This window comes from Cimex lectularius, unplaced genomic scaffold, assembly GCF_000648675.2.
Source record: "Cimex lectularius strain Harlan isolate CLEC.00 unplaced genomic scaffold, Clec_2.1 scaffold22, whole genome shotgun sequence".
NCBI lineage: Eukaryota > Metazoa > Arthropoda > Insecta > Hemiptera > Cimicidae > Cimex > Cimex lectularius.
The window spans coordinates 2,159,404-2,184,802 of record NW_019392657.1 but is presented as its reverse complement, the minus strand read 5'-3'; the positions used below and the strand labels follow the sequence as shown (position 1 = coordinate 2,184,802).

Sequence of the window (25,399 nt, the reverse complement as noted above, 5' to 3'; positions counted from 1 at the left end):
CCCTCTAATTCGTGAGTAGTGGCGGATGGGAATGGGTAGTGAATTGTTTGCTCCTGCTCGAGTATGCTTTGCACGTAGGTGTAGGCTGGGCTCGATTTTTTACGGCTTTTACCGCAGTCTCCTCTAGGGGGAGGTTAGCAATTCCACTTTAAACGTAACCGCGGCCGGAGCGGATTCGGAAGTTTCTACGCTGGGAAGCCTCAATACTCTGGGAGATAGAGTGGCCTTTTCTATCTTGGGAGTGCGCGGGAGACTAGGATGATGTATTTCAGCTTAGGTAGCCCTTTGCGCGCGGCATACGGTTCGATGCTTAATGCAAGCGGGGAAGGAGGTTGTCATGGCCCCTTGGGGCTGAGCTTCCTTTACACCAATGTTGCGGCAGTAAACACTTCTGTCGTATGCGGAGGTGCGTCAGCTCTCATCTTGACAATCAAAACGAAAAGGCTAGGTGCGGACGTTAAAGATCCTCATTGTCCTTTTAAGGCCGATGAAAAACTAGGATTTTGGATTTATTTAAATTTACTGTCAGGTAGCATTGAGAGTAATAATTTTCTAAAGCGTCAATGTTTCTTTGGAAGGCGGGTTGGGAGGTGGCCAGAATGACTACATAGAAACATAGAAAAGGCTCTTATTTAATGTCTTAAGTTAATGATTCTGTAACTTAGTCGTTTACAATCATCTTAGTCCTCCTATCATTGCTGGTTTGATCTGCCAGATGCAGTCCATGGTGTGTTAGTATTAATTATAAGTCCATTATCTCGTGGTCCGATTGACCAAATAACTTTCTTTCAATTAATTAATCTTTATGTAAGGTATTGGTTGAAATGAAATGAATTACAAGTAAAATAACCAAAATAACGAAAGCAGAAGTGCGTAGTTGATAAAACCGTGAGGATAGGAAGACAAAAATGTTCGATAACAACCAAAGATTTAATCACCACGTCAATTTTCCCCTCGATTATTTTAATTATTGCACTAGAACAGCTAACTCCAAACTCTAAAGCATCAGGAAGAACATAAATAAATAACGAAAACAGCAAGGGGCTAAGGACGCAGCCCTGTCTAACCCCATAACTTATTTTATTATAAATTCTTAATATGTACGATTTTTGATAGGATATAAATTTAATTAATTAATGAACCTGTAACTTGGTCGTTTCCGATCATGGTCCTCCTATATTTGGTGGTTTGGGCTGTCAGATGCAGTCCATGGTATGTTAGTATTAATTATAAGTAAAGCAACCATTGAAGAAGACGAAAGCAGAAAGTGTGGATAGGATGACAAAAATGTTAGATAACAACCAAAGATTTAATTACGACGTCAATTTTCCCCTATATTGCTTTAATTTAATAAAGAGTTTTAGCACAAAAAACTAAGGAAATGATTTGTCGTATGTGACCGATCATACAGGTCCGCCTATTTTTGCTGATTTTGACTGTCATGCGTGTTTCAGTTAATTTCTTAATCTTCTGATTTAGTTGTCTGCGTTTCTTTTTAACATTCTCATTCTAGAAAGTGTGTAAAATGAAAGCGGTGGATTTTTGATTCATTGTGTAATTAATGGTAATTTTTTCAATGTAAGTTCTTGTAGGTAATGGTACTTCTTTTGATATCACGTAGTGTATTTAATTGTGTAAAGGAAATATGTGAATTACTATTGATTGGTGCACTCATAAGTGTTCTCCTGTTGAATGTATAGTGTCTGTATACATCTACGTTTCCCCCTGTTGAATGTTTCGATCGTATCCATTTTCCCTTCGTTTGTTCCCAATTGTAAAGTGTTCGAATTGTTGAGGGTGCTGGAAAACGTCACGGTTTCTGTACAAGCTTTTTCTTTTGAAAGTTTAAAGTTATCCATTATATTTCGTGGTCCGAATGACCAAATAACTTCTTTAAATTAATTAATCTTTGTGTAAGGTATTGATTACTAAAGCTTTCCGTGGCCATTTCATTTGTCGCCGAGAATCGAATCCCGATTACACGACTTTTGAAAAATGGCTAAAAGGAGGGAAAATTGGAATAGTAGGTTGAGATGGGAAATTGGTGTCCGAGTGGATCGAAGTCACGATAGCTCAAGTGGTAGAGCAGCGGCGTATTTAGTCGAAGGTCATGGGTTCGAATCCCGCTCGTGACACTACCTTTTTGATTTCAACCAATACCTTACATAAAGATTAATTAATTGAAAGCACTTATTAGTTATTTTGTAACTTTATTTATATACGTTATTACTTATACTTTATTCATTGTATCTAATTAGTCTTTGTTGTTAAATAGATTTTGGGTCTAATGGGTCGCCTTCACCTGTGTTTTTTGCTATGAAATTACTTTATGAAAATTATAGATATTAATGAATATAACGAAGAGAATGCAGTAGTATTCCATAATAGGTCTTCGCGTCGATCAAACTTGGTGCTCTGTTGTTTTCGACGTAAAAATAAATAAATAAAACACTTACATAATAGGGAACTTGATAATTTCTGACATTAAAGAACAGCCCAAGAGCCTTCCACTACTAATACGAATGAAAACAGCCAATTTATCAATGAATCTTTAAAGGCGATCAATGAGACGGTTACGTCTGTTTATTACTTTCTTAACGAGTAAAGAGGTTGATGTATGATATTCATCCATCTCCAAAGAATAAAGCTCCAGGGAATTGTCGAATTAATCTGTACAAATTGAAGAAGAAGAAAAAAAATATATGTACGGCTTTGCGGACAACACATTGTGATAGACAATGGAAACTTTTTCCCATAATAGCGAGAGAGAAAAAAACAATAAGAGTTGATGACTTTCGTAATTGTATACCTCTTAGCCTTCTTCCTTTCCTTTCAAAATTTTTTGAAAAGAGGATTTCTTGACTATAATCCTGTATTCGAACCACCGACTCGATTGTGTTTCGAGCAAAAATCGTTACATCCCTGTTATCAAAATTGGCCGGAATTGACAGTAATTAAATTACGTTGACAATTGACGTCTAGTTTATAAGCAGGTTGAGGCGAAACTTCCTCTTTTGTCGATGTTTATGCGCAGGAGTGATGCAGATTTGCTTTTTGGTTGACGTTTCAAGACCGTTTTAAAACATAAAATAATGGGTCAAATATATAAAGTTATGATTTAAGTCAAATTATAGAATATAAAGCTTTATATGTACAATGTGAAAAGTTTCATCAAATTTACACCATATGCAAAAATTAGGCTTTTGCGGTCACGATTAGTATGGACTTATTTTATTATCCTCTTTTAATCACTGTAACGATTCTACTCTAAATTTGAACTGTTTTTATTTACTTGTTTTTACTACCGGAGTTCTGGTGTTTTGGAAAAATAGCCCATAACGTAAGTATGCTTGGTTCGAATTAAGGGCCACTGAGATTCGAACCTGGGACCCTTCCAGTGATGAGTCGTCACAAGGCTCTTAACCCTTGCGGCCACCGACCCCCCTGGGGAGTATGTGTCAAAGTTTGTACAATACAGTTGAGAGGAAAAATATCTTAGAAGGATGGTGTGGCGTTAGGGTTATAATCCGGTCGAAACAATGTATTACTAATTATTGAACATCTTTTTTAGAAACGATATCTTGCCTAAGCACCTAAATCATGAATTTTCCTTTACAAAAATGTGTCTTTCCAAAAGCTAGGCATTTCCAATTTTGTTTTTTAAATCATGCCTCTTGGGGACCGCGGTAGCCGAGTGGTTAGCATGAGAGACTCTCACGCCGCGGTCGTGGGTTCGATTCCCACCGTTGCCCCTGGCCCTTTTTTCCCAATAACCCCCCAAATTTGAACACACATATACGGATTTGTCACATGGCTAATATGCATAGTTCATAACGCAAAAAAAGGGCTCANAAAAAAAAAAAAAAAAAAAAAAAAAAAAAAAAAAAAAAAAAAAAAAAAAAAAAAAATCATGCCTCTTACTTACATCCTTTACTGCAATTCTCTAGCGATTTATGTATGTATTTTGCCTACAAAATGCAACAAACAAAAATTATGTCATTTATAATGATATACACACGTACATACAGAATATTGGCACTTTTACATGTCTGGCGTGATTGATTTGAACGGCCACCATCCATTAAAAGTGAAAACTCCTCTAATATTCTCCCAGGTCAGCAGTTTGGCTTTCGCCCCCTGTACAAGTCAAAGCAAGCCCTTCCAAATACCCACCCTCCATAATCCTCCGCTCTTATCTTACAGAGCTGTTCTGTCGTTTTCGGCAAGGAGATTACTCCGAATCTCCCTAACCGCGAGAACGGCAGAGGCACAACAATATTGTCATCTAACTCTATCCAGCTGTTCCTTCGGAACATTAGCAGACACGGATCACATGTATAATAGATTGTAGACAATAGAAAATGAAGATAGATGAAGGCACTTGCGTCAATGTCACATTGACAATCCGAAGCAAATTTCGTGTAACAATTTACTACAACTTTTTATTAGGTTTCGCGGTCCGCTTGACCAAATAAATTTTTTTCAATTAATTAAGTTTTGGTTGAGATAAAAAAGTCACTGTCACAAGCGGGATCCGAACCCACGACCTTCGGCTAAATACTCCGCTGCTCTACCAGTTGGCAAAAAGGAGGGAAAATTCAAAAAGGTGGGGTTGAGATGGGAAGTTGGTGTCCAAGAGGACGAAGTCACGATAGCTCAAGTGGTAGAGCAGCGGCGTATTTAGCCGAAGGTCGTGTGTTCGGATCCCGCTTGTGACAGTGACTTTGAGCAGAATTTACTACAACGTTCATTTCCTCAAATCTGACGGCGTTCGTTAACTTGGGTTTCACCTAGACTCACGCCTAACATGTAATCACTGAAACGACAATACCCAAACAGAAACTACGGTCTAATTTATAAACTTATAGGAAGAAAATTCAAGCTATCGACGAAAAAAAAACAAGTCTACAAAATGATACTACAACCGATTTGGGGGAACGGTAGAACTGTGGGAAACCGCTAAACCTTCCAGTATCCAACGTCTCCAATCCTTTCAGTCTAAAGTCCTATAAACGCTCTGTGTTTTTTTTCTCCAATACTACCCTCCATAACGTCTTTAAAATCCCATTTATCCAAAAATTACCAAGTACCACAATAATCTCTCACATCAATCCATTAGTGTCGCCCAAGCCTTGTCCAACAGAGCCCATCCCTTCAATCCCCATGCGACGTCTTACGAGGAAACGGTCCCGCGACCTCCTTTCTGAGGAGTAGGTAATGAGGTTTATTCAACGATTCACTAGTTTCGTGCTCCGCTTGACCAGTTACTATCTCTCAATTAATTAAGGTTTTTAGTTGATATAAAAAAGTAAGTGTCACGAGCGGGATTCGAACCCACGATCTTCGGCTAGATACACCGGTGCTCTACCACTTGAGCTATCATGACCTCGATCCACTCGGACACTAACTTCCCATCTCAACCCCACCTTTTGAATTTTCCCTCCTATTTGCCATATTTCACGACATTTGAAGTGGTAGAGCAGCTGCGTATCTAGCCGAAGATCGTGGGTTCGAATCCCGCTCGTGGCACTGCCTTTTTTACCTCAATTAAAAGCTTTATTCAATGAAGTGATGTGGTAGAATAACATTGTCTATTTGCTCCCTTCAATGTAAGTAGTTTACATCTTGTATCAGAAATTGCAGATTGTAATAAAACATTGAAAAAAAATTTGTTTGATAAAGGATCATCACCAAAGTCTTTATACCTGTTATATCGTCACTTTGGTGACAATAACTCAACAAAGAGAAATATTCATCTAACTAATGGTAGTTCGGTTATATATTTTATATAAAATTGTTCTTCGTGATTGGAAGCTAAAAGGCACGTTGCAATGTACTTCATTTCGATAATAATAATCATGCATTGCGCTTCCGAGAAGAATAGCACAAATAGTGAATTCTTATCGAGTAACTCGTATTTTGGCCTGCGAGCATAAAAAAAAATTATAAATAATAAACAAAATGTAGAATAAAACTCTATATATAGGTGTTTACACAGAATATGTAAAATAAAATGGAATTATTTATTTAAATATGAAAAAAACAATTGGAAAGATTGCAGCACAACGCAATAAGAAATAAAAGAAATTGCCAGAGGAGACGTCCTTGGTTTCTATCCGATTGAGGAAATTCTCGTAGTAATTGCAAGTTCTCAATTTTCAAAATTTTCTTTCTTTAAAGATTTTTAAGATGCAAAAGTCGTGCTGGAGAAAGGGAGAGTTGATGTTTCGCGATAACTTCCGAGTGTGAAAGTTAACGAATAGGAAATAACATAATTTCGCGTTCGAGGGAATCTCGCTCGTATCGAGCTTTTCAAGAAGTTATCAGATAAGAAAAAGAGAAAACAGGTTTGTACTAACTTTTGACGATATCCTTGTTAACTGTTTGAAGAAGAAACAAACAAAAGCATTTTGCCTTTTATAGCTTACAATTATTTATTTGATAAAAGAAAGTCACTTCTTGTTTCTTTGGCTATTTTTCATCTCTTAAACTATTGTTTAAATTTTAATTTTGTAATATTTTACTTGCAATACCGTTACATGCGATGGTGATTTAGTAAGTTTGAAAATGATTCAACCATTTCAAATCTCGCAAGAAATATAAAACCTAAATAAGCAGGAATACCTTTAAAATACGGAGGAAATGGGAGGAGGATGGGTGTCTGATGGAAATTATGAATGTCGGAGAATATCGACATCTTATATAGCTTGACATCACATTACAGGAAGAAAAAAATTGCCTTAGTTGTCCGTCATAATAAGGCTGGCGAAACTTAATATTGGTCTGATGGTTAAGTTGGGCTGGTGTCTCCTTTGGCAGCAAATAACAACTTGGAAAAATGCAGAATAAACCCAATGTAATGATTTATTAGAAAATTCTTGTTGTGGTTAAGGTTAAATTCAAAAAGTTCAGGTAAACATTTGCTCTACTGACCAGCTTATCTGACTTTAAAGTTAAAACATTTACAGCAAATTTCAGGTACTTTTTTGCTTCCCAACTACCGAATGTAGTGAGGCGTTGTAAATTGATGAGGGAAAACGAAAAATTTTTGGCCACCAAAATCAAAATTTCCACTCCCATTTTGTGTTTCAGACCTTTCTGAACAAATTTTATTCCGTGTCTGTCTGTGTTCAATTCCTCGTAACTGGCAAGACTCTAAAACAATGAGACCAATTTTTGCGACATTTTCAGGGATTGTGCGGGTTTCTTTCTAGATGATCCCCTATGAATTTTATTCCAAACGGGTTAACATATTCGCATGCACAAAATGTGATGAACTGCCCACCCACTTGGCAGTTGTTTTTTTGCGACCTATAGCTCGGTCGCTTCCGATCATTTGGTTTAATGCTAGAAAAATAGCTAGTCACTGAATCCGATACCCGAATATTGTACGTTTCTAATCATTTTGGCCTTCCTATCCTCAATGATATGTTTGTCTGACATATACCTGACTAAAATCGTGTTACGTGTTTCGCATGTACCTAAAAATAAACTAATAGAAATCGTATAATTATAACAACATAAGTTTCTTTATTTAAGCAATCGGTCCTGTAAATTTTCGCGCAACGATTTTATAGATTTAACTATCTTTTCATAGGTGGCGTTGATTTCTGTGTCTTTCTCCTATAACCTATACCGATTGTTTAGGAATGATAGACATTATTTCCTCCTCCCTTGAGATGGGACAGTACTGTTTTGGGGCCTTTCTTGACGTAAACCAAGCTTTTGATCGAGTTTGGCACCCGGGCTTGCTGTTCATGGTCAAGCTTCCATCCACATACTATCTAATAGTGGACAGTTACCTCAGTGACCGATTTTTCCAAGTCATCGAAGGCCCTTCCCTTTCAGCATATTTCCCTATCTATGCTGGTGTTCCTCAGGGTAGCGTTCTGGTCCCCGCGCTGTACTGTTGTTCACAGCTGACATTCCTTTACATCCCAAACCAACACATTTACACACGATACAGCAAATTTCTCTAGCCACTCCGACCTTGTCATTTCCACTCGAAACCTCCAACACTTCACACTGCTAGAGTCTTCGTGTAAAACGAAAACGATAAAATTTAACACAGCCAAATCCACCCAGATTACCTTCACTCTCCGTAAAACGATCTGCCCTCCTGTTTTATTAATATACTCCGCCCAATTGCGGACAAGGTGCGATACCTCGGACTGTACATCGATAAACGCCTGACATTGAATCTTCACACACGACTGAAACGTCAGGAGGTTTATGACACGATATAGATCTTCTTGACAAACGTTCCAATTTTTTCCTCTCAAAAGTAAAAGATGCTTTACATCACCATGGTTAAGCCGGTATAGACTTACAGACTGGAAGTGTGGGGTTCAGCCAAACATTCCAACATCCGCCGCATTCAAACTGGCCAATCCTTAATCTTACGAGAAATACACTATGCTCAATTTTATGTATCGAACCTAACTACACGACGTAAATAATCTTTTTGTTCAAGATGAAATCCGTTATCGTAAATTTCACAAAACCCTCCCAGAACGTAAATCAGCACAGAAACCTCGCATCCCGACGGATTCCCTCAAACCCTCCCCGCCGACTGAAGAGACAATGGCCGCGAGATCTCCTAAGAAGTGATGGTGATGATAGTAAAAGTGATGATACACGTATCAAATAAACAGACAATATTTTAGTACAATCGGAAAAATATCAATGGGAATTTTCTCCACTCTGGTTCTAATTTTGTATACCGTACATATTACCTTGCTCATTGTTGCATGTTACCAACTTTGAAGGTAGTTGTAATGTACTACAAACCAAAAAAATTAAAAAAACAGCTTTTAAAATGAAAACAATTCAGTCATTCTGATTCTGGAACGATTTTGTCAAAATTTTAATTGCGGTTTGTAACAGTTCAATAATTGTGCAAGATAATCTAATTCTGTTAATTAATAAGTGAAATTAATGACAAAAATATATTTTTTGAACCAGAAGAATATATAATTGAAGAATATATTTATTGAATATGTTCAATTAGATTAGTCATCAACTTATGAAAGAATCTACCTACTTGGTAGATATTTCGTTTTGTGTCACCTTTTGCGTATATTGATAGTGAATGTATTTATTAGAGTGCATGTATATTCTGAGACTATGATGGGATGTTGAATACCCCATCGAATCTCAATTAGATAAATATGTATACTGTATGGACGTCTCCTTGTCCGTATACATTCCCCCTTTCTCATCGAACATTCCAGCGGTGGGATTAGCAGTTACTTTGAACGGCTTTGCGTTGCAATATGCACACATTGAAAATTTCATATAGTTTACTCGATACTGCAATAACGTGACAAATCTAATTCGTTCCTATATCAAGAAATGCGTTTAAAAAATTTGATCAAAATCGGACCAGTAGATTTCGAGATTACCTCTTATAAACAAACTTTTTTCTTTTTAATATTAGTGGAGATTAAAAATTCAACTGTTGCATTGCAATTTATACTTGTATGAGTTCAAATTATTGTTTTATTAACTTAGAGCTATTATGGTAAAAGAAAATTACACATTAATTATTTTATTTCAGTTATTTACGTTTGGTGGTAAAGAGGGGAAAATTATGTTGATTCGTAAAGTGGACTTAGCGACTGTGTAGATTGTGGAAGGGATTATCAACTGCGTCAACTTAATTGCGTTAATGTTGAAAATCAATTATCGATAATTGTTCGATTAAGTGGTCCGGAATTTACACGAGAACAACAAAACGAATTTACCGTGATTAATTCTTCAACGTAACTGAACTGTTGGAAGGGCGCCACATCGCATTTCCATCAACTTTTTTGATTTAAGTCTGAAGGTTGGAATGGGATAAAAAATTATCCGCGAGCAATTAAACGCGCTAGACTAAAAAAAATTTAATTGGATTTAACAAGAAAGGTTCGACGTGGTGATTCATAGGTGGAAGGGTCTTGGGTTCGAATCTCAACGACCCAAAGTGTTGTAATTCCAATATCGTGGATTCGCATCCCGCTCGTGACACTAACTTTTTCATCTCAACCAAGACTTTGCATAAAAAGAATAATTAATTGAAATAATTAAAATGGCCAATTAGACCACTAAACATAAATGGATTAATATAAAGTAATTCCAAATGTTTTTCTCTCCAAAAAACAGGATCCAAAGATAAAAATAAAATAATAAATTCTGAAAGGCCAGCTTGGATGATAACCTTACTAAAGAAAATTTGACGACCGTATAAAAATCATACTCATAAAATGTTAACTATTGCAGAAGTACTGTTAATTTCCTTGAAGGAAGATAATTAATTTTAATTGGTCAAATAAAAATGACGTATCGGAAGAAAAATACTCCGTCTGAAGAAGAAGGAATGACGTAAATATAGATCCAATTTTTTCTTTAAATAAATAAAATAATAAAAAATAAAACTTACTTTTCCAATACTACTCATCATCTTCATGGAGTTACATATTTCATTACTTAATGTCTCGAGCAGAAACCGTACGCGACTGGAATGTTTCTCAGCCTTCATCAAAGTATGGCATGAGGGGTTATTATACAAATTAAAATTGTTTTTACCCCAAGCCTATCTTACTAGGCCTAATCAAGGAGAAAAAAAGAAAGCCTCAAGGAGAAATTTTTCGCAGTAAACAAGGGATCGGAGACTTCTGAGATGGAAGCTTTCAGGTGTGCCACAAGGGTCAATACTCGCTCCGCTGTAATTTTTACTTCTGATATGCCCACAAATGAGAATGCACCACATATGCATATGACACCGCCATATAGTCTACTACACTTATGTTACAAAACCACATATCAACAATTGAAAAAGTGGAGCAGTCTTTGGAAAATTTTAACCTCTCAAAGACTTAACATATCACCTTTTCACTCCGTTGTGAGACTTGTCCTTGCAAATACTTATACAACCTTAATCCGACAAAGTTAACTATTTCGGACTTACATTTGATAGAAGAAAATGTAAAAAAAATTGAATCCAAACGCACGATTAAAAAACAAGACACTCAACAATTTAAAATGCTTTATTACCCACTGAACCGATAAGCAAAATTACCAGTAAAATCAAAACTTTGGATATACAAATGCCTACTCGCATTTATTTGGATGTACGGATGCCTAGCATATGGATCGGTCAAACACTCCAATTTTCAAAGATTCCAATCCAAAATCCAAAATTTTAAGTCTAATTGTTTCTGCCCCTATTTAGGTAAACAGTAAAACTCTTAACAGAGATTTTCACATGCTAACGGTTTCTTCCTCCATCAAAACATATTACAGACGTTTTCGTCGTAAATTACAAAATCACAGTAACACACAAATACGATTAGTAGATTCCCCACAATTACCACGCAAACGTCTGAAGAGAACATGAAAAAGAGACCTCATAAACGATCAATATTATTTTATTAATCCAGAGCGACTGCCAAAGCTTTTTCTGTAAAGCCCGTATTGCCGCAATCTTAAATTAAAATGCAATCAGCTGGTTGTATATAGTACATGTACAGTTGTACAATAGATACAAATAAATGAAGTTAAAAAAAACTTCAACAATTGAAATAATGGTCGATGAAGCATCAAGAAAGCCACTTCCTCTACAGTCCAAGGCCGATTTAAGGAAATGACTTGAAAAATAAAACTGTTGGTGCACGTAATTAATAATTGTTTGAAATGTCGTCCCTGTAACAGCGTTCATATAATTTTCCCGAATATTCACAATTGGCCGAGAGGTTTAAAGGGTTACGGGAAATAAATCTAAAACCGCACAAACCGTGCTATCGGCTATGCACAAAGATGGGTTCGGTTTTAACTTCGTTGAAAAGGGAAATTCGGCGTTGAATTCCATAGGGAAATTATCTCGGATTGCCAAGTAGACGGAAATGTAGCTCTCGTCACACAAAACCCTCGATCGGGAAGCGAAAGAGAAAAAGGCAATGCTATCAAGGGATCAAATGTCATTTGAATCTGAATCCACGGTGAGCGTAGGTTTGTACAGATCGAATATTCTGGCGAGGTGATGATTCTGGTAAGCCTTTCGCTGGTTTTTTGTGTGAGTCAGGCAGACCAAAAATGATCTGAAACTATCAATATAAAATTTTTGGCACTTCTAAGTGAAAACACGCCGAAACCGAACGAAATCGTGAGGATAAACATACCAAAAATGATCGGTACCGACCAAAATAAAATTTTTGTTAAATATTAAAAAAAAGTTTCAATTAATTATACTTTTATCTAAAGCCTTGGTTGAGATGAAAAAACTAGGGTCACTTGAGGTGAAAGTCACGGTAGCTCAGGTGGTTAGAGCAGCGGCGTATTTAGCCGAAGTACCTGGGTTCGAATCCCGCTCGTGACACTAGCTTTTCATCTCAACCAAGGGGATAGGGAATAACAATAGGGATAAAAGAGGTGGCCACAAGGCCTACTGTACTTGTGAATAGATCTATTGTGCTCCCCTGTTATTTATAACTCTCTGGCCAGCTTCAGGTTGTTAATCAGCCTCCATCGCTTTGCCAGCGGCTACTTAGTGTAGGATCTTGCTTGCAGCTTTTCTTGTCCTGGTTGCAAAAACCTGAATCTACATAGACCCTCACAGAAAATGTTTTGCGGTCTCCTCCTCTTCCTGGCAGTATCTGCACAGTGTTTCTTTTGTCTGTATTCCTATCCGGTGCATGTGCTTTCTTAAGTGGCAATGCCCTGTCAGGAGTCCAACCAGAATCGTAGTTCGATTGCGGTTGCCTTCCAGTTCTTTTGTACGTTTTGCGGGTGGTCCTTCTATGAATCTCTTCACGTGGCTCGTACCTGTGGTATTGTTCCACCAGGTTTTGGACTCATTAGAGATCCAATTTATAATGTATCCTCTTTTGTGACAGGATGCTAAGCTACGGTAGGATTCAGGACAAAGAGAGTCCATGTTGGCCCCATATTTTCATTGCCTCTGTGCCCCGAGTGCTCAGGGATCCATGCCAGGGCCAGGTCATTAGCGTCACTGACTTCCAACTTGCAGTTCCGAACGCTCTTTGTCTTCACCTCGCATGAGGCTAGGGCCTTTAATGCTGCATGACTATCAGAGAAGATGGCTATCTTCCGGGAATATACTCCTTGCTTTTTTTATTTCTCTGTCACAGTGTTCAATCGCTATCATTTTCAGACTGGAAAAATTGGAAAGCTCCCGTAACCTTGTCAGTTTTGAAGCCGTCAGTATACCAGTAGGAGTTTGCCTTTCCTTTGGCCCATTCTTCCCGTTTTGGTATCATTACCTTGTACTTTTTAGTAAAATTGTACTTCGGAGTAGTGGCATCAATTGGCATGCCTAAAATGGCATCTACTTGTATCTCCTCCCTCACTTTCCATTGTTTGTTTACAATGCCTATCCTTGCAAATGGATCTCAACCAAGACATTAGATAAAAAAGTATAATTAATTGAAGTAATTAAATAGGTCAATTATGATCGCTAAACATATAAGGATTAATACAATAATTAAAAAAAAAAGATTCTCGTTTTTAAAGCATTTTATACTAAACCTTCAAAGCAAACAAAGACTTTGGAAGTAATCGCAATAATATCTGCAATGCACTTATTGAAGGAGTCATACTTTGTTTTGGAAAATGATGTTTTTCGAAATGTGTGGAATCGAGCTTCTACCGCACACACCCAACAGTCCTGAACTCGTCCCTTCAGACTACAACCTTTTCTTAAGGCAAAAAACGTACGCATTGGTTTAAAAAAAAAATTTAATTCTAATTCTCAAAGTACTCTTTTGATTACAGTGTTGTAAAATATCTTGGTTTCGAAGGTACAGCACAAACTTCTTGGTTCCTACCAGAACGTATCATTTAATAATACCCAGTGCTCTGAAGTTATGACTTCATTAGGGAAATATACCTACAAATTTATATAATAAATACTCAACAGTTATTACAATAGTTAATATAAAATGCGATATATAGTTAGTTTACTTGTAAATAACTTTGTATTTTTCATTTGAAGCGTCTTTCATGACGTGGTGGCTGAGGATTGTTTGAGATCTGTCGAATAATTAAATTAGTATGATCTACCATGGATGCGTGAAGAAAGGCTCGCCTTGATGACATTCAACCTCCTGTGCATAAATTGTGGTAATTTGAATACGCTTTGTTCGTGGAATTTTGTGAGTTATCAAGCCGCAATACTTATGCAAAATTTGTTTGCCCCCCATTGCCGATGAAATATGAAACCTTACGTCGTCAAGGCTATAAAGCCCTCCGGTCGAATGGACGAATAATGCAAGGTAAGGAAGAGAAAATGCGATATTATTGTTTGATCAAGCTGATATTTCTACAGTCCAACTGAGTCGAAAAGGTCAATAAGAGCATAAGGCGCTCAAGGAGATCAAAGGGAACTTATATTCGATGGTTCTGTCAAGTTATTGATCTAAGAAAGTTACCTCTATCTAAGTGCTGAAATTTCGTCATAAGTCTGTAGTTATATATAGTCAAGATAGCCAAGATAGTCGTTTCTGTTCCCACACGTAAAATTGATATTAAAGATATATATAAACTGCTCAAAAATGAATAGGGATTTTGCCAATTTTGTAGTATTTACTTTCCTTAACATTTTTATTTTATTTTTATTATAAATTGCATTAAAATTTATTAGAAATTATTATGTTTTAATTAATGAAAATTTAATTAATGGTTTTTGACACAATAATTTTTTTTAAACAATTAATGCCGTGTATTATGTCCTCCTGTTAGGCATACTGTTAATAATGTTGTCACTTCTCATAACCAATTTCACTCCATGGATGTTGCAACGCTGCACTCAGTCGTTGCAAGTCGACTAGTTTCGGTGATTATCGAAAAGCCTTCTCCTTAACGCATACCACATATGATCAATGGGATTGAGGTCTGGAGACAATGGGGGGGGGGGGCAGATGGGAAATGCCCAGATTTGTTATGCATTGTCATCCAGGCTCATACATTTGAGGGATGTATTCCGCGATAATTTCTTGAATATAAAATATTGCGGTGAGGTTGCATTCAACAATATGGAATGAAAATCGTCATTCAGTGTAAATCCCACCTCTGACTATTACACCGCTTCCTCCAAGCTGCACTGAAGAAGAGAGCACGAACTGGGCACTGTACGCATCTCCTGTTCTCGGTAGACTAGGGCGCCTGCTATCACTACATAGAAAGAAACGCGACTCATCAGTAAACATAACAGTGCTTCAATTGGTGTTCTCTTCTAGACGCTCGCTACACCATATTCTTATCCACCCAGAGGAGCCGGACTCCATCAAATGTGGGATCTCTGTGGCAATGGGTGGTACAGCTTGGCCGGGGCGTGTAAAGGCGAGCCTCGCGTTCTCGGGCACTTCCCTTTCTCAGTCCAGGTCCTATGCCACATTTCCTTGAGACGTCTCCCAACCCTTGGATGCAAGGGGGGTTCCAGGCGCAAAATAATGGTGTAGCCTTGAGAGCGTGGCAAACTCTCTAAAGCACAAGTTGGATTCGTGTTGGCTTTCGAAGGATCAGAGGTACAGATCCTGTCTGCATAGATGGGGGTCCATCTGAACTAGGGGGTAGCAAAATGTGCCAATCCAGCTACATGGGAATGGGCTTGCAAGGGCTGCTTAGTGGTGAAGCTCCTGGCAAGAACTTAGTATGAACCTGCTGCTCGGGGGTACCATTATCAGTTTCCTTCCGAGAGCTAATCCCATAAACAAACAGCGGCCAGAGCGAATCCGGTAGTTCTTACACTGGAGGAGCCCCAATACTCTGGGAAATAGACCTTCTCGGTCTAGGGAGACCGGCTGATGCATTTCGGATATCCCTTTCCGGGCGGCACATGGTCTGATGCTTAATGCAGGCCCATCCTGTCGGATTGGACAATGGAAGAGTGAGGTTCGTGTTCTCTTCGAGGGACGTCTTCTACACCAAACCTTGCGGCTGTAACACACACCCTGTTGCGAGCCGTGGTGCGTCATCTCTCATTTGAGAATCAAAACGTCCGATAAGCCGAAGGGCTAGGTGCGGGCGTTAAAGATCCTCATGTCCTTTTAAGGACAAACGAGTACATACGGGAATCAATATGCTCCATACTCAACTGATTTGTTGCTGGCATGCTAAACATAAAAAAAATTAATTCTATAATTTTGTTTATTGGATACAATAATTTTTTTAAACAATTAATACCTTGTATAATGTCCTCTGTTAGTTAAAACCTCTGTGTACCATGTTAGGCGTAACAATACAAATCATATCGAAAAGCCTTCTCTGCAACGCATCCCACGTGTGATTAATGGGATGTAGATCTGGAGGCAATGGAGGAAGGGGCAGATGGGATATTCCCATATTTTTTAAACATTGATGAACAACTTGCCTCTATGAGGCATTGTCATCCAGAAATCGAAAACTCCTGCCAATGAAGTTCCTGGTTTGAATAATGTATTCCTTGTTAAATTTCTTGGACATAACGGACTACAGTGAGGTTGCCTTCAATAGTATGGAGTCCAGTTCGTCATCCAGTGTATATCCCAGCCCATACCGTTCCACCGCCTCCTCCAAACTGCACTGAAGGGCATTGTAAGTATCTCATGTTCTCGGTACTCTAGGCGCTCGCTGTACCATGTTCTCCTGAGTTGCTGCTGGCGGGTGGTTGCAGCAAGTCGTCCCAAAGGTTTCTGTCCTTCCGTAGCGTCGTAATGCGCTGAGATCCACTTCCAGTCTCTCGGAATGCTAAAGGCATGGGAGACCACAGACTGAGAAACGACAACTGCCTCTGCGATATCCACTTGCCTGAGACCTCGATGAATCATTCTCACAATAATTTTGCGAACTTCTGGTTCAATATGATGTCCTTCCATGTTTAAAGAGAATACAACTGGATTAAAATGGAGAAAAGATGAGAAAAAGTGTTTATTTACGAAATTACTAACCTTAATGTTTATTATTCTTAAGTAAATCCCTTATAAAAAATGATGTTTAACATTTGCTTGTTTGTGGTTTGTATTTTGTTTTATCCAACTAACAATTATATATCGATTAATTTAATTAAAATTAGTAGAATAAGATTAAATTTCAAATATCCCTGTTCATTTTTGAGCAGTTTATATTCACTGCGCCTTTGCTCGCTTTTATTGAAATTTTTTTGGGTGTTGGGTTCAAACGATAAAGAAATCATAAAACTAAACAGATTGCTAAAAACTAAAAATTTAGTGGGTGAGGCGAATTAAAAACAGAAAACGAAAACATCCCCTTTCTCCCGTCTAGGCGTTAGTGTTGAAGCAATGTAAATTATTTCCGTCCTCGTCTGTTAAATAAACAAGAAAAATGCCCTTTATAGACAAAGCCTTGAGGGACCTCCGTAACGACGGCGCTGGGAAGGCTCTTAAGAGACTTCTCCCCGGAGAGAACACTTATTTGGTGTCTTGTAAAAGTCGTGGCTGTAGGGAAAAAAACTTTTTCAATCCGACGACAAAGTCGACTTAAGTCTTGGACAGACCGGAACATAGTTGTTTACTTGTTTTACCCATTTTCTGCTTTATATTTTTCTTAATGATAACGATGGGTTTCTATATTCTATGTTGAAAGAAAAACGTTCCACAAGGACTCAGGGTAAAGTTTATAAGCAAAGCATCTGTAATAATTAAATCTGTAATAAGTAAAAAGATTTATCGATAACGCATAAAGGGCTTAGTTGTTTTTGTCGTTTTGGTACATGATTCCATGCAGATCGATCTGATCCCTTGTGAACTCGACCCTATCCCCTCGGGAATGGATTTTCAACAAGATTTCCCAGTTCCTTTTTACGATTAATTATGAAAATGAAGGAGGAAAGAGCCTTTTTATTTTATGTCGGACTGACAGATGGCCTGGAAATGGAATTTAACGACAATGAATACGTTTATGCAAGGACTAAATGGAAGTTCTTGAAAATAGGAATGCTAAAAATCACTCATCGTACTTAAATAATTAATTATTGTCTCCATTTATATACTATGGAGTGAAACGTACACTGGACTATTACAACGTCCCATTTTAAACTTACGTTAAATCTGTGTTGTTCGTATAAAATAGTATTAAAAACAATGAAAATTACTTGAAATTAAACTAGTTTAATAATTGTTTACATAGTTTAATAATAATTGTTTACATTGAAATTAAATTTCATTACCAAAATGTGAGGCATGTTTCAACAATATGTGTTTTAATATATAGTTTTATCCTTGTTTCAGTAAGGATGAGCCTAAGCCTGTCTCAACTACGTAGACGTCACATACTCCTCGCTCTTCTGCTTGTCTTCCTACCTTGTACCTTTTTCATATTGCTTTCCTCACCAGGTAAGTGCACTGTACATTTTTTTACATATAAATAAGTATATGACGTTCCATCTGCCGTGTTAAAAAAAATGTTACAGCAGGTATGTTTCTATTGTGAGGTTTCCTCCTGTGGCCTGCGGGGTGATAAACCTATTGATTGATAGTTACGTATCTTCCTGGTCTGCCTATCATCGTTGATTTGCATAGTTCAGACGCGTTTCGCCATATTCAACGTACAAAACTTTGATTAACAAAAATGAACGAGGATAGGTAGACCAGGTATATAGGTAAATTAAACAATAAGTTGCGAGCATTCTGTATTAAATATTGCAGTCAAAGTTTCTTTCAGTATTAAATTATTCAAAAAGAATAAAAGTTGAACAAGTAACGGTTGTTCAACGCAAATGCTGCAAGAATACGGGCAGATTTTCCCATCTTTGCTCATGGTTGTTGAGACCCATGAGGATCTTTAACGTCCGGACTTATCCCCGAGAGGACTTCTCAGACGCCCAGTTCTCAAAGAGAACACCAGGAAGATTTTAATGCATGGAATTGTCACATTTCTTGGCGAGCGAGGTGGTGCAATGCTTACCAAGTTCAGAAGAGCCCTGAAAATGGCACATCCATACATGCGCCTTGAAAAAGGCAGTTTTTTGGTTTCTGGCACAGCCTATCAGCCGTGCCTTTCACCACCGGTACCTCCAGCTAAGGTACAATTTGTTTGCAAACCACGACCTCGAGTCCAACCTAAATTAGTAGAGCCGCTTGTATACGCTACTCCCGTGGTTCAGTATTATTTTTAAGGTGGGACTGATCGCCCACCCGGGAGTTGGTACTGATGCACCCGTTGCCTGAGGGGTGCGGGATCAGTAACCCAGGAAGCCTCTGCCAAAGCAGAGGGGGTAAGGAAGAAAAAGGAAAATAAGAAAAGGAAGGGTGTAGAGTGATAAGGGGGGAAATTGCCTCCTTCATTGATTATCCCCAGGCACCAGAGTTGATGGTCGGACTTTGCCTGGGCCCACGAAGAAGGTGTTCCTTTGGGAAGAAGAATATGGGCACAGCAAAGCTACTACCAACACAGACCCAAATGCGTGGTGTGTTGGAGAGAACATGACCCAAGAATGCACCAAGAAGCTTGACACGCCAGACTGTCTGACCTGTGCATTATGCCAACGACACAAAATGACAAAAAAAATTCTCATTGCCCTGCTGGCCCTTATGTCACATAAGGGTTTGAACCCTTCGGGACTGCTAAGCGTTTCGACCTTAATCGAATCCAATCCATCCAATCTAAAAATCTTCAGAACAGTAGTCAATAAGTCTTTCTACTTTTCCAGTCATACCTGTATGGACCCAAATGTTACTCATCTAGCCCATTACCGCTACAAAATGGTCCATTTCAAACTACCCCATCGGCCGAACAAGTTCGTCAAAAACCTGCTATCCACCACATTTCCTAATAATCCTAACAGAATACTGAAACGTCGATGACCCCGCGACAGTCTTACTACTTGACATCGGTCTCCTAGGATGGAGTCCAACTCGTTCATCGTATTGATGTACTAACGGCTACCATCACTGGACGGTTGATGTTCTATTGTTTGTTAATATTGTACGTTTTAAGAAGAATGCGGTTGTAAAAAAAATGAATTTAAAAAAGTCCATTAAATTTATCTGTAAATTCAGCATAAATTACAGAAGGTATTATGTTGTTTCATATGAAATGTCCGATTTTATGGTTTCAGAAATTCAGAGAGGAATTAACGATTTTCTGTTGTTTACTTCCAATTGTTTACATATTATAATTAAGCAGTTATTAATCCTCCTCTTTTGTTTATTATGATGAGCTCCCCAATCCATTACACACTTTTTAGTATACCTCCAAATATGAACATGGAAACACGCGATTTTCGTAGAATATTCCTTTAGGAATTTAAACTCGGTCATTCGAGCAGAGACTGGAAGAAACATCAGTAAGGCGTTTGGTGAAATTAAATGAACGAAACATTCGCCGTTGGTTTGCTAAAGTTTTCGGAAGGGAATACCGAATTTGAAAACGAGACCCGTGGAATACCTACAACTTTAATTGACAACGTTGTCCTTAAGCTTCAGATGGAAGAAAAAAAACCAATGTCACTCACAGCGCAAGTAAATGCAAGTGTAGCTACCGTCAAGACTATTAACGAACATAGGAAAAATCAAAAAGCTTGATCTATGGGTCCCTCATGAGCTCACTGAGCGACATCACTTGAGACATGCGTTTCGTTGCTCGCCAGACAAAAGCAAGCCTTTTCTTGAAAGAATAATCACTTGCGATGAAAAATGGATTGCATATGACAATCAGCGTCGGTTACTGGTTAAACCCTACGAAAGACATGCCAAAACCAAATTTACACCGAAAAAAAATTGATGGTAACCGGTTGTCCATGGCTCACTTGTCAGTTTTGCCTACTTGGTGAGACCATTACCTCTACATCGTACTGCAAGGAAATTGACGAAATGCATAAAAAATTACTGAAAAAACAACCTGCATTGGTAAATCGGAAAGGTCCTATACTCCTCCACACGACAACACCAGGATTCATGTTTCCAATCCGTAAACAAATTGAACGAGCTCGACTACTAAGTTCTTCAGCATCCACCTTATTCTCCAGACTTGCCTCCAACATATTTTCACCTATTTAGGAATTTAGACAACTTCGTCGAAGGATTTTTTTTTTTCGAGGGAACGCAACAGCAGAGGTCATAGCAACTCTCAGGGCGCCGGTGTTTTTGAAAAAAAACAAAACATTTTTACGTATGTCGGGTTCGAATGCAGGGCCGCTGGATTCGAATCCGGGACACCTTACAGTAATTTTTTTTTTAAATTAAATTTATTTATTAAAACTGGTCTTATTAGACCAGCCATTAATTTTACAATAATATTATAGAATAAATAAATGTTTACATTCTTATAAACCCATTGGTACAATAAGATTTACATTTCACTATTCACTATTCACTTATAACTACACAAGTTCATATGGCTTTGTTCTTTTTAATCTTCTGACCATGTTTCGGTAATGTAAGAGTTTAGTCGCTTCCACATTCTCGTGCTGGCTGAGGCGAGCCTGGTGTTTGGCGGCAAATCTTTGTATTTCCGCCGTGACTTCAGGGTTCTTAAGATTCCTATGTAAGTCCTTATTCCTTATGTACCAAGGTGCATTGACCATGTTACGTAAGATTTTATTTTGGAGTGTTTGTATGATTTTGATATTGCTGTTTGGTACAACCCCATAGTTGAATACCATATGTCCACATAGGCTTTATGACTTGTTTATATAATAATATTTTATTTTGTATAGCAAGATTGGAGCCACGTCCTATCAACCAGTATAGTTGTCTATACCTTAAACCTATTTCTGTCCTTTTTTTCTTCACGTGTTCTTTCCATCTCAGCTTGGCATCTAAGGTCATTCCCAGATATTTAGCTGTATTGCTGTATGGTATAGTAGTTCCATCGATTATGAGCGACGGAACATGGTCCACCTCTTTGTTTGTAAAGATTATATTATGAACTGATTTATGTTGATTTAGCTTGATTTTCCATTTTTTTGTCCATTCGTTTATCTTATTACATGCATTTTGGAGGATTTTGGTTGAGTGGGTGATAGTCGGTCCTAGTGATATCACCGCTGTGTCATCTGCAAACGTTGCAATTTTTACTCCATCTATTTTCGGAAAATCACTGGTGTATAACAAGTAAAGCAGTGGACCTAATATGCTACCTTGTGGCACTTGTGCATTTATAGATTTTTATTTTGAATATTGATCTTCTTGTTTGACTCTAAACAGTCTGTCAGTTAGGTAGGAACTGATAATATCGACATACTGCTTTGGTAGCATACCTTTTAGTTTATTGATGAGTCCTTCGTGCCAGACCTTGTCAAAAGCTTGTGAGACATCAAGGAAGATAGCAGAACAAATTTGTTTTCTTCGAGAGATTTTTCTATTACTTCCGTTACTCGGTGAATTTGGTCTATTGTTGAGTGTCTTGCTCGGAATCCAAATTGGTGGTCAGGGATGATTTTCTCTTTTTCAACGATGTGTTTTATTCGTTTTAATAACAACTTTTCGAAGAGTTTAGACACTGTTGGTAGTAGCGATATTGGTCTATATGATTTGATCTCGTTCGCCGGTTTTCCTGTTTTTTTTATCATAATGACTTCTGCGAATATCCAGATGCTGGGAACATATTTCAGTCTGATCGCAGCATTAAATAGGTATGTTAGTTTAACTATACCCTTTTTTGGCAATTGTTTTAGTATTTCTCCAGTGATAAGGTCATATCCTGGAGTCTTTTTAGCAGGTAAATTTTTAATTTTTCTTGCTACTTCTTTAGGTGAAACTAGCTTTATATTTTCATCTTGTGGCGTGGTTGTTACTTCAAGTAAGCTGCTAACTTACAGTAATGAGTGCCGTGTCAACGCCTAAACCTTGCGGCCACCGACACCCCTTGAAAACGATGTTCAAGTCCAGAAAGCGTTTTCAGATTTGGTTTCATTTCAAAGCTCAGAATTATTCAGTTCCGGTATAAAAAAGCTGGTCATGCGTTGGGAAAAATGTGTAGCAAATGATATACTTCGAATAAAATGACTTTGTTTTTGTACAGTAATTTTACTTAAAAAAACCTTTGCCTTTGATGCGGACATTTCATGTAAAATAACCCAATATTACCTACTTGTTGACATACGAGACTACGAGTCAGCTACGTCTTTCCCATAAAAATACTTATCCGCACGGAAAATCTTAGCGGAAAATGTGTTATTCTGTATTATTCTAGATGATTTACCATATAAGTAGAGTTGCCCGATTTGACCGGACGGAGTAGCTAATTCTCTCTTCGAGGCAAACCTTAAAAAAATCCTTAACGCTAGCTCGGTTAATTCTTTGTTGGGATTAGTTGTGTTCTAGGTGAAGAAGCAGGATGATGAACATAGATAGAATGTTAAACTGCTAACTTAAACAAAGGCGTTATCAAACAGTTAACTAGGCATTCAACTTATCTAACAAGGTCGTGTTGTATTAGTTAGGAAAATTATTACTGCCCAGTCGTTTACAGTGGGGACGTCAAGAGAATAAACCCCGTTCTGTTTGTCACGTCTGATGATGACACCCTTAAGTTACAAAGGTCCTTTGCTGTTTAAATGCTACCTTTCTTTTTGCATTTTTTCCTTTTTTTTAGAGACGGATTATAAATGGGGAAAAAAGCAAAAGTCGGTTTTACCCTATCATTCGGAGAGGCGCTTGTGAAAAGCACTAATTGGGAGAGAAAACTCCTGCTACCCCTTGTTCGCTCTTAACGAGGAGTCGCTCTTTTTCTTTTAGTTCCCTTCTAACTCCTGAGTAAACAAGCTAGATGCGGAGAGAGCTTGCTCAAACTTCGACACAACCTTTACTCACCGCTTAATCAACAGCTACGCTGAAAGGTAGATTCTATAGACTTTGATAGCCCATCTTTAGTACTTGGTACTTAGTGAATTGCAACGTTCGAGGGAAAAAGTCGTATTGAAAATATCTACACGACTATAATAAAGAGAGAAACTTTGTTTGTATTGGGCTGGTGCAAAAATAATACAGGTTTTAAAAAGGCAGTCAAATATAAAATAAAGAAAATTTATTCCAAATATTTTCGGTGACAATTTATACATCTTTGCCAGCGTTTAATAAGCGTTTTTATTCTGTTGACATAAAATTTTTATTTCGACTCACAATAAAGTCTTGCATATTGGTGTGAATGGGGAGGGGCTGATGGCGAAGTAGTTTCTCCATCGCCTCTCAGGTTGTGTGTATGACTTGCTCTGATGGCGGAAATTTCATAAAAATACCCCATCGACCTCAATTTAGATTAGTTTATTATAGGGAACAGGTAGATGAATATGGAGGGTGCTGTAAGGTCTCATATCCTAAGTCCTTGTGATCAAAATTTCTAAAAAAAGTGGAAGTCTGTAGGCGAGAAGTCTGGTGAATATGGAGGGTGCTGTAAGGTCTCATATCCTAAGTCCTTGTGATCACAATGTCTAAAAAAATGTAAGTCTGAAGGCGAGAAGTCAGGTAAATATGGAGGGTGCTGTAAGATCTCATATCCTAAGTGCTTACGTTTCCGCAGGGTCGCATTGCGACATCTGGCCTGGTGTTATTGAAGAACGGTTTACCAATGCTGGCCAAAGAAGTTGCAATTTTCCAATTCCTTACAATATTTCTCTGCTGTGATAGTTTCAGGAAATTACAGAGAACAACCCCAAGCAGTAACCACCAAACAGTCACCATAACTTGACGGTTCATCCTTGTCGAACCACTGATCCATACTCATCATGTTATCGTACAGAATCCATTTCTCATCGCACGTGATGATCCGAGTGGATCTGCGGTGACGTAAAAGAGGAGACGTGCAGATTTCAAAGAGTCCATTTTTTAGGCTTCGGTTAGTTCGTGCGATACCCATTTGTCGAGCTTCTTTACTTACCAATTCCAAATGACGAACAACGGTTGAATAGTCAATACTAAGCTCTTCAGCGATTTTCTACGTTGTCTTACGTGAATGTTCTTCAATCAACGTTTTGAGTCGGTCGTCATCCACATCGGAAGGTCTACCTTCACCTTCCCTGCCTGCGAGATCGAAATCTCCAAGACGAAATCTCTGAAACCATCGCTGCACCTTGCATTCGCTAATGCTTCCCTCTCCACGCGGTTTGGGCCGCACTTCGCACAAGTTTAAATTCGTACAAATAAATTTGTCAATCTAGTTTGAACATATTTAATTTCGCAGATCCTCACTCTTATGAAATTCAATATAAATATTGCAAATATTTATCAGCTTTTCCTCTTCCAGGATTAGGAATCTTAGCCTAAATAAGCCCTCACACCACAGAGAATATGTTCCGCTGTCTCTTCTTTTTCCTAGCAATATGTGCATAGACTTCTACCATTCTAAGAGCACGCGTCCATTAGAACCAATTCGTTCGGTCGTGTTGGGCCGTGTACGGCCGAAGCACTTTCCGATCCAAATAAAGTTGGATTTTCCAGTCCTATTCGGCCGAATGGTTACTTCG

At 38.1% G+C, this 25,399-nt stretch overlaps 1 protein-coding gene across 2 annotated transcripts in view; it reads left to right on the top strand.

Moving 5' to 3' along the window:
* The window catches only part of LOC106662870 (alpha-1,3-mannosyl-glycoprotein 4-beta-N-acetylglucosaminyltransferase B), a 65,328-nt gene that overhangs the window by 23,172 nt on the left and 16,757 nt on the right, over positions 1–25,399 (top strand). For both annotated transcript variants that reach the window (XM_014387295.2, XM_014387304.2), the window contains exon 3: positions 18,225–18,329. In XM_014387295.2, the coding sequence (XP_014242781.1) occupies positions 18,230–18,329 (100 nt within the window). In that variant the 5' untranslated portion in view covers positions 18,225–18,229. The remainder of the gene's footprint in view (positions 1–18,224; positions 18,330–25,399) is intronic.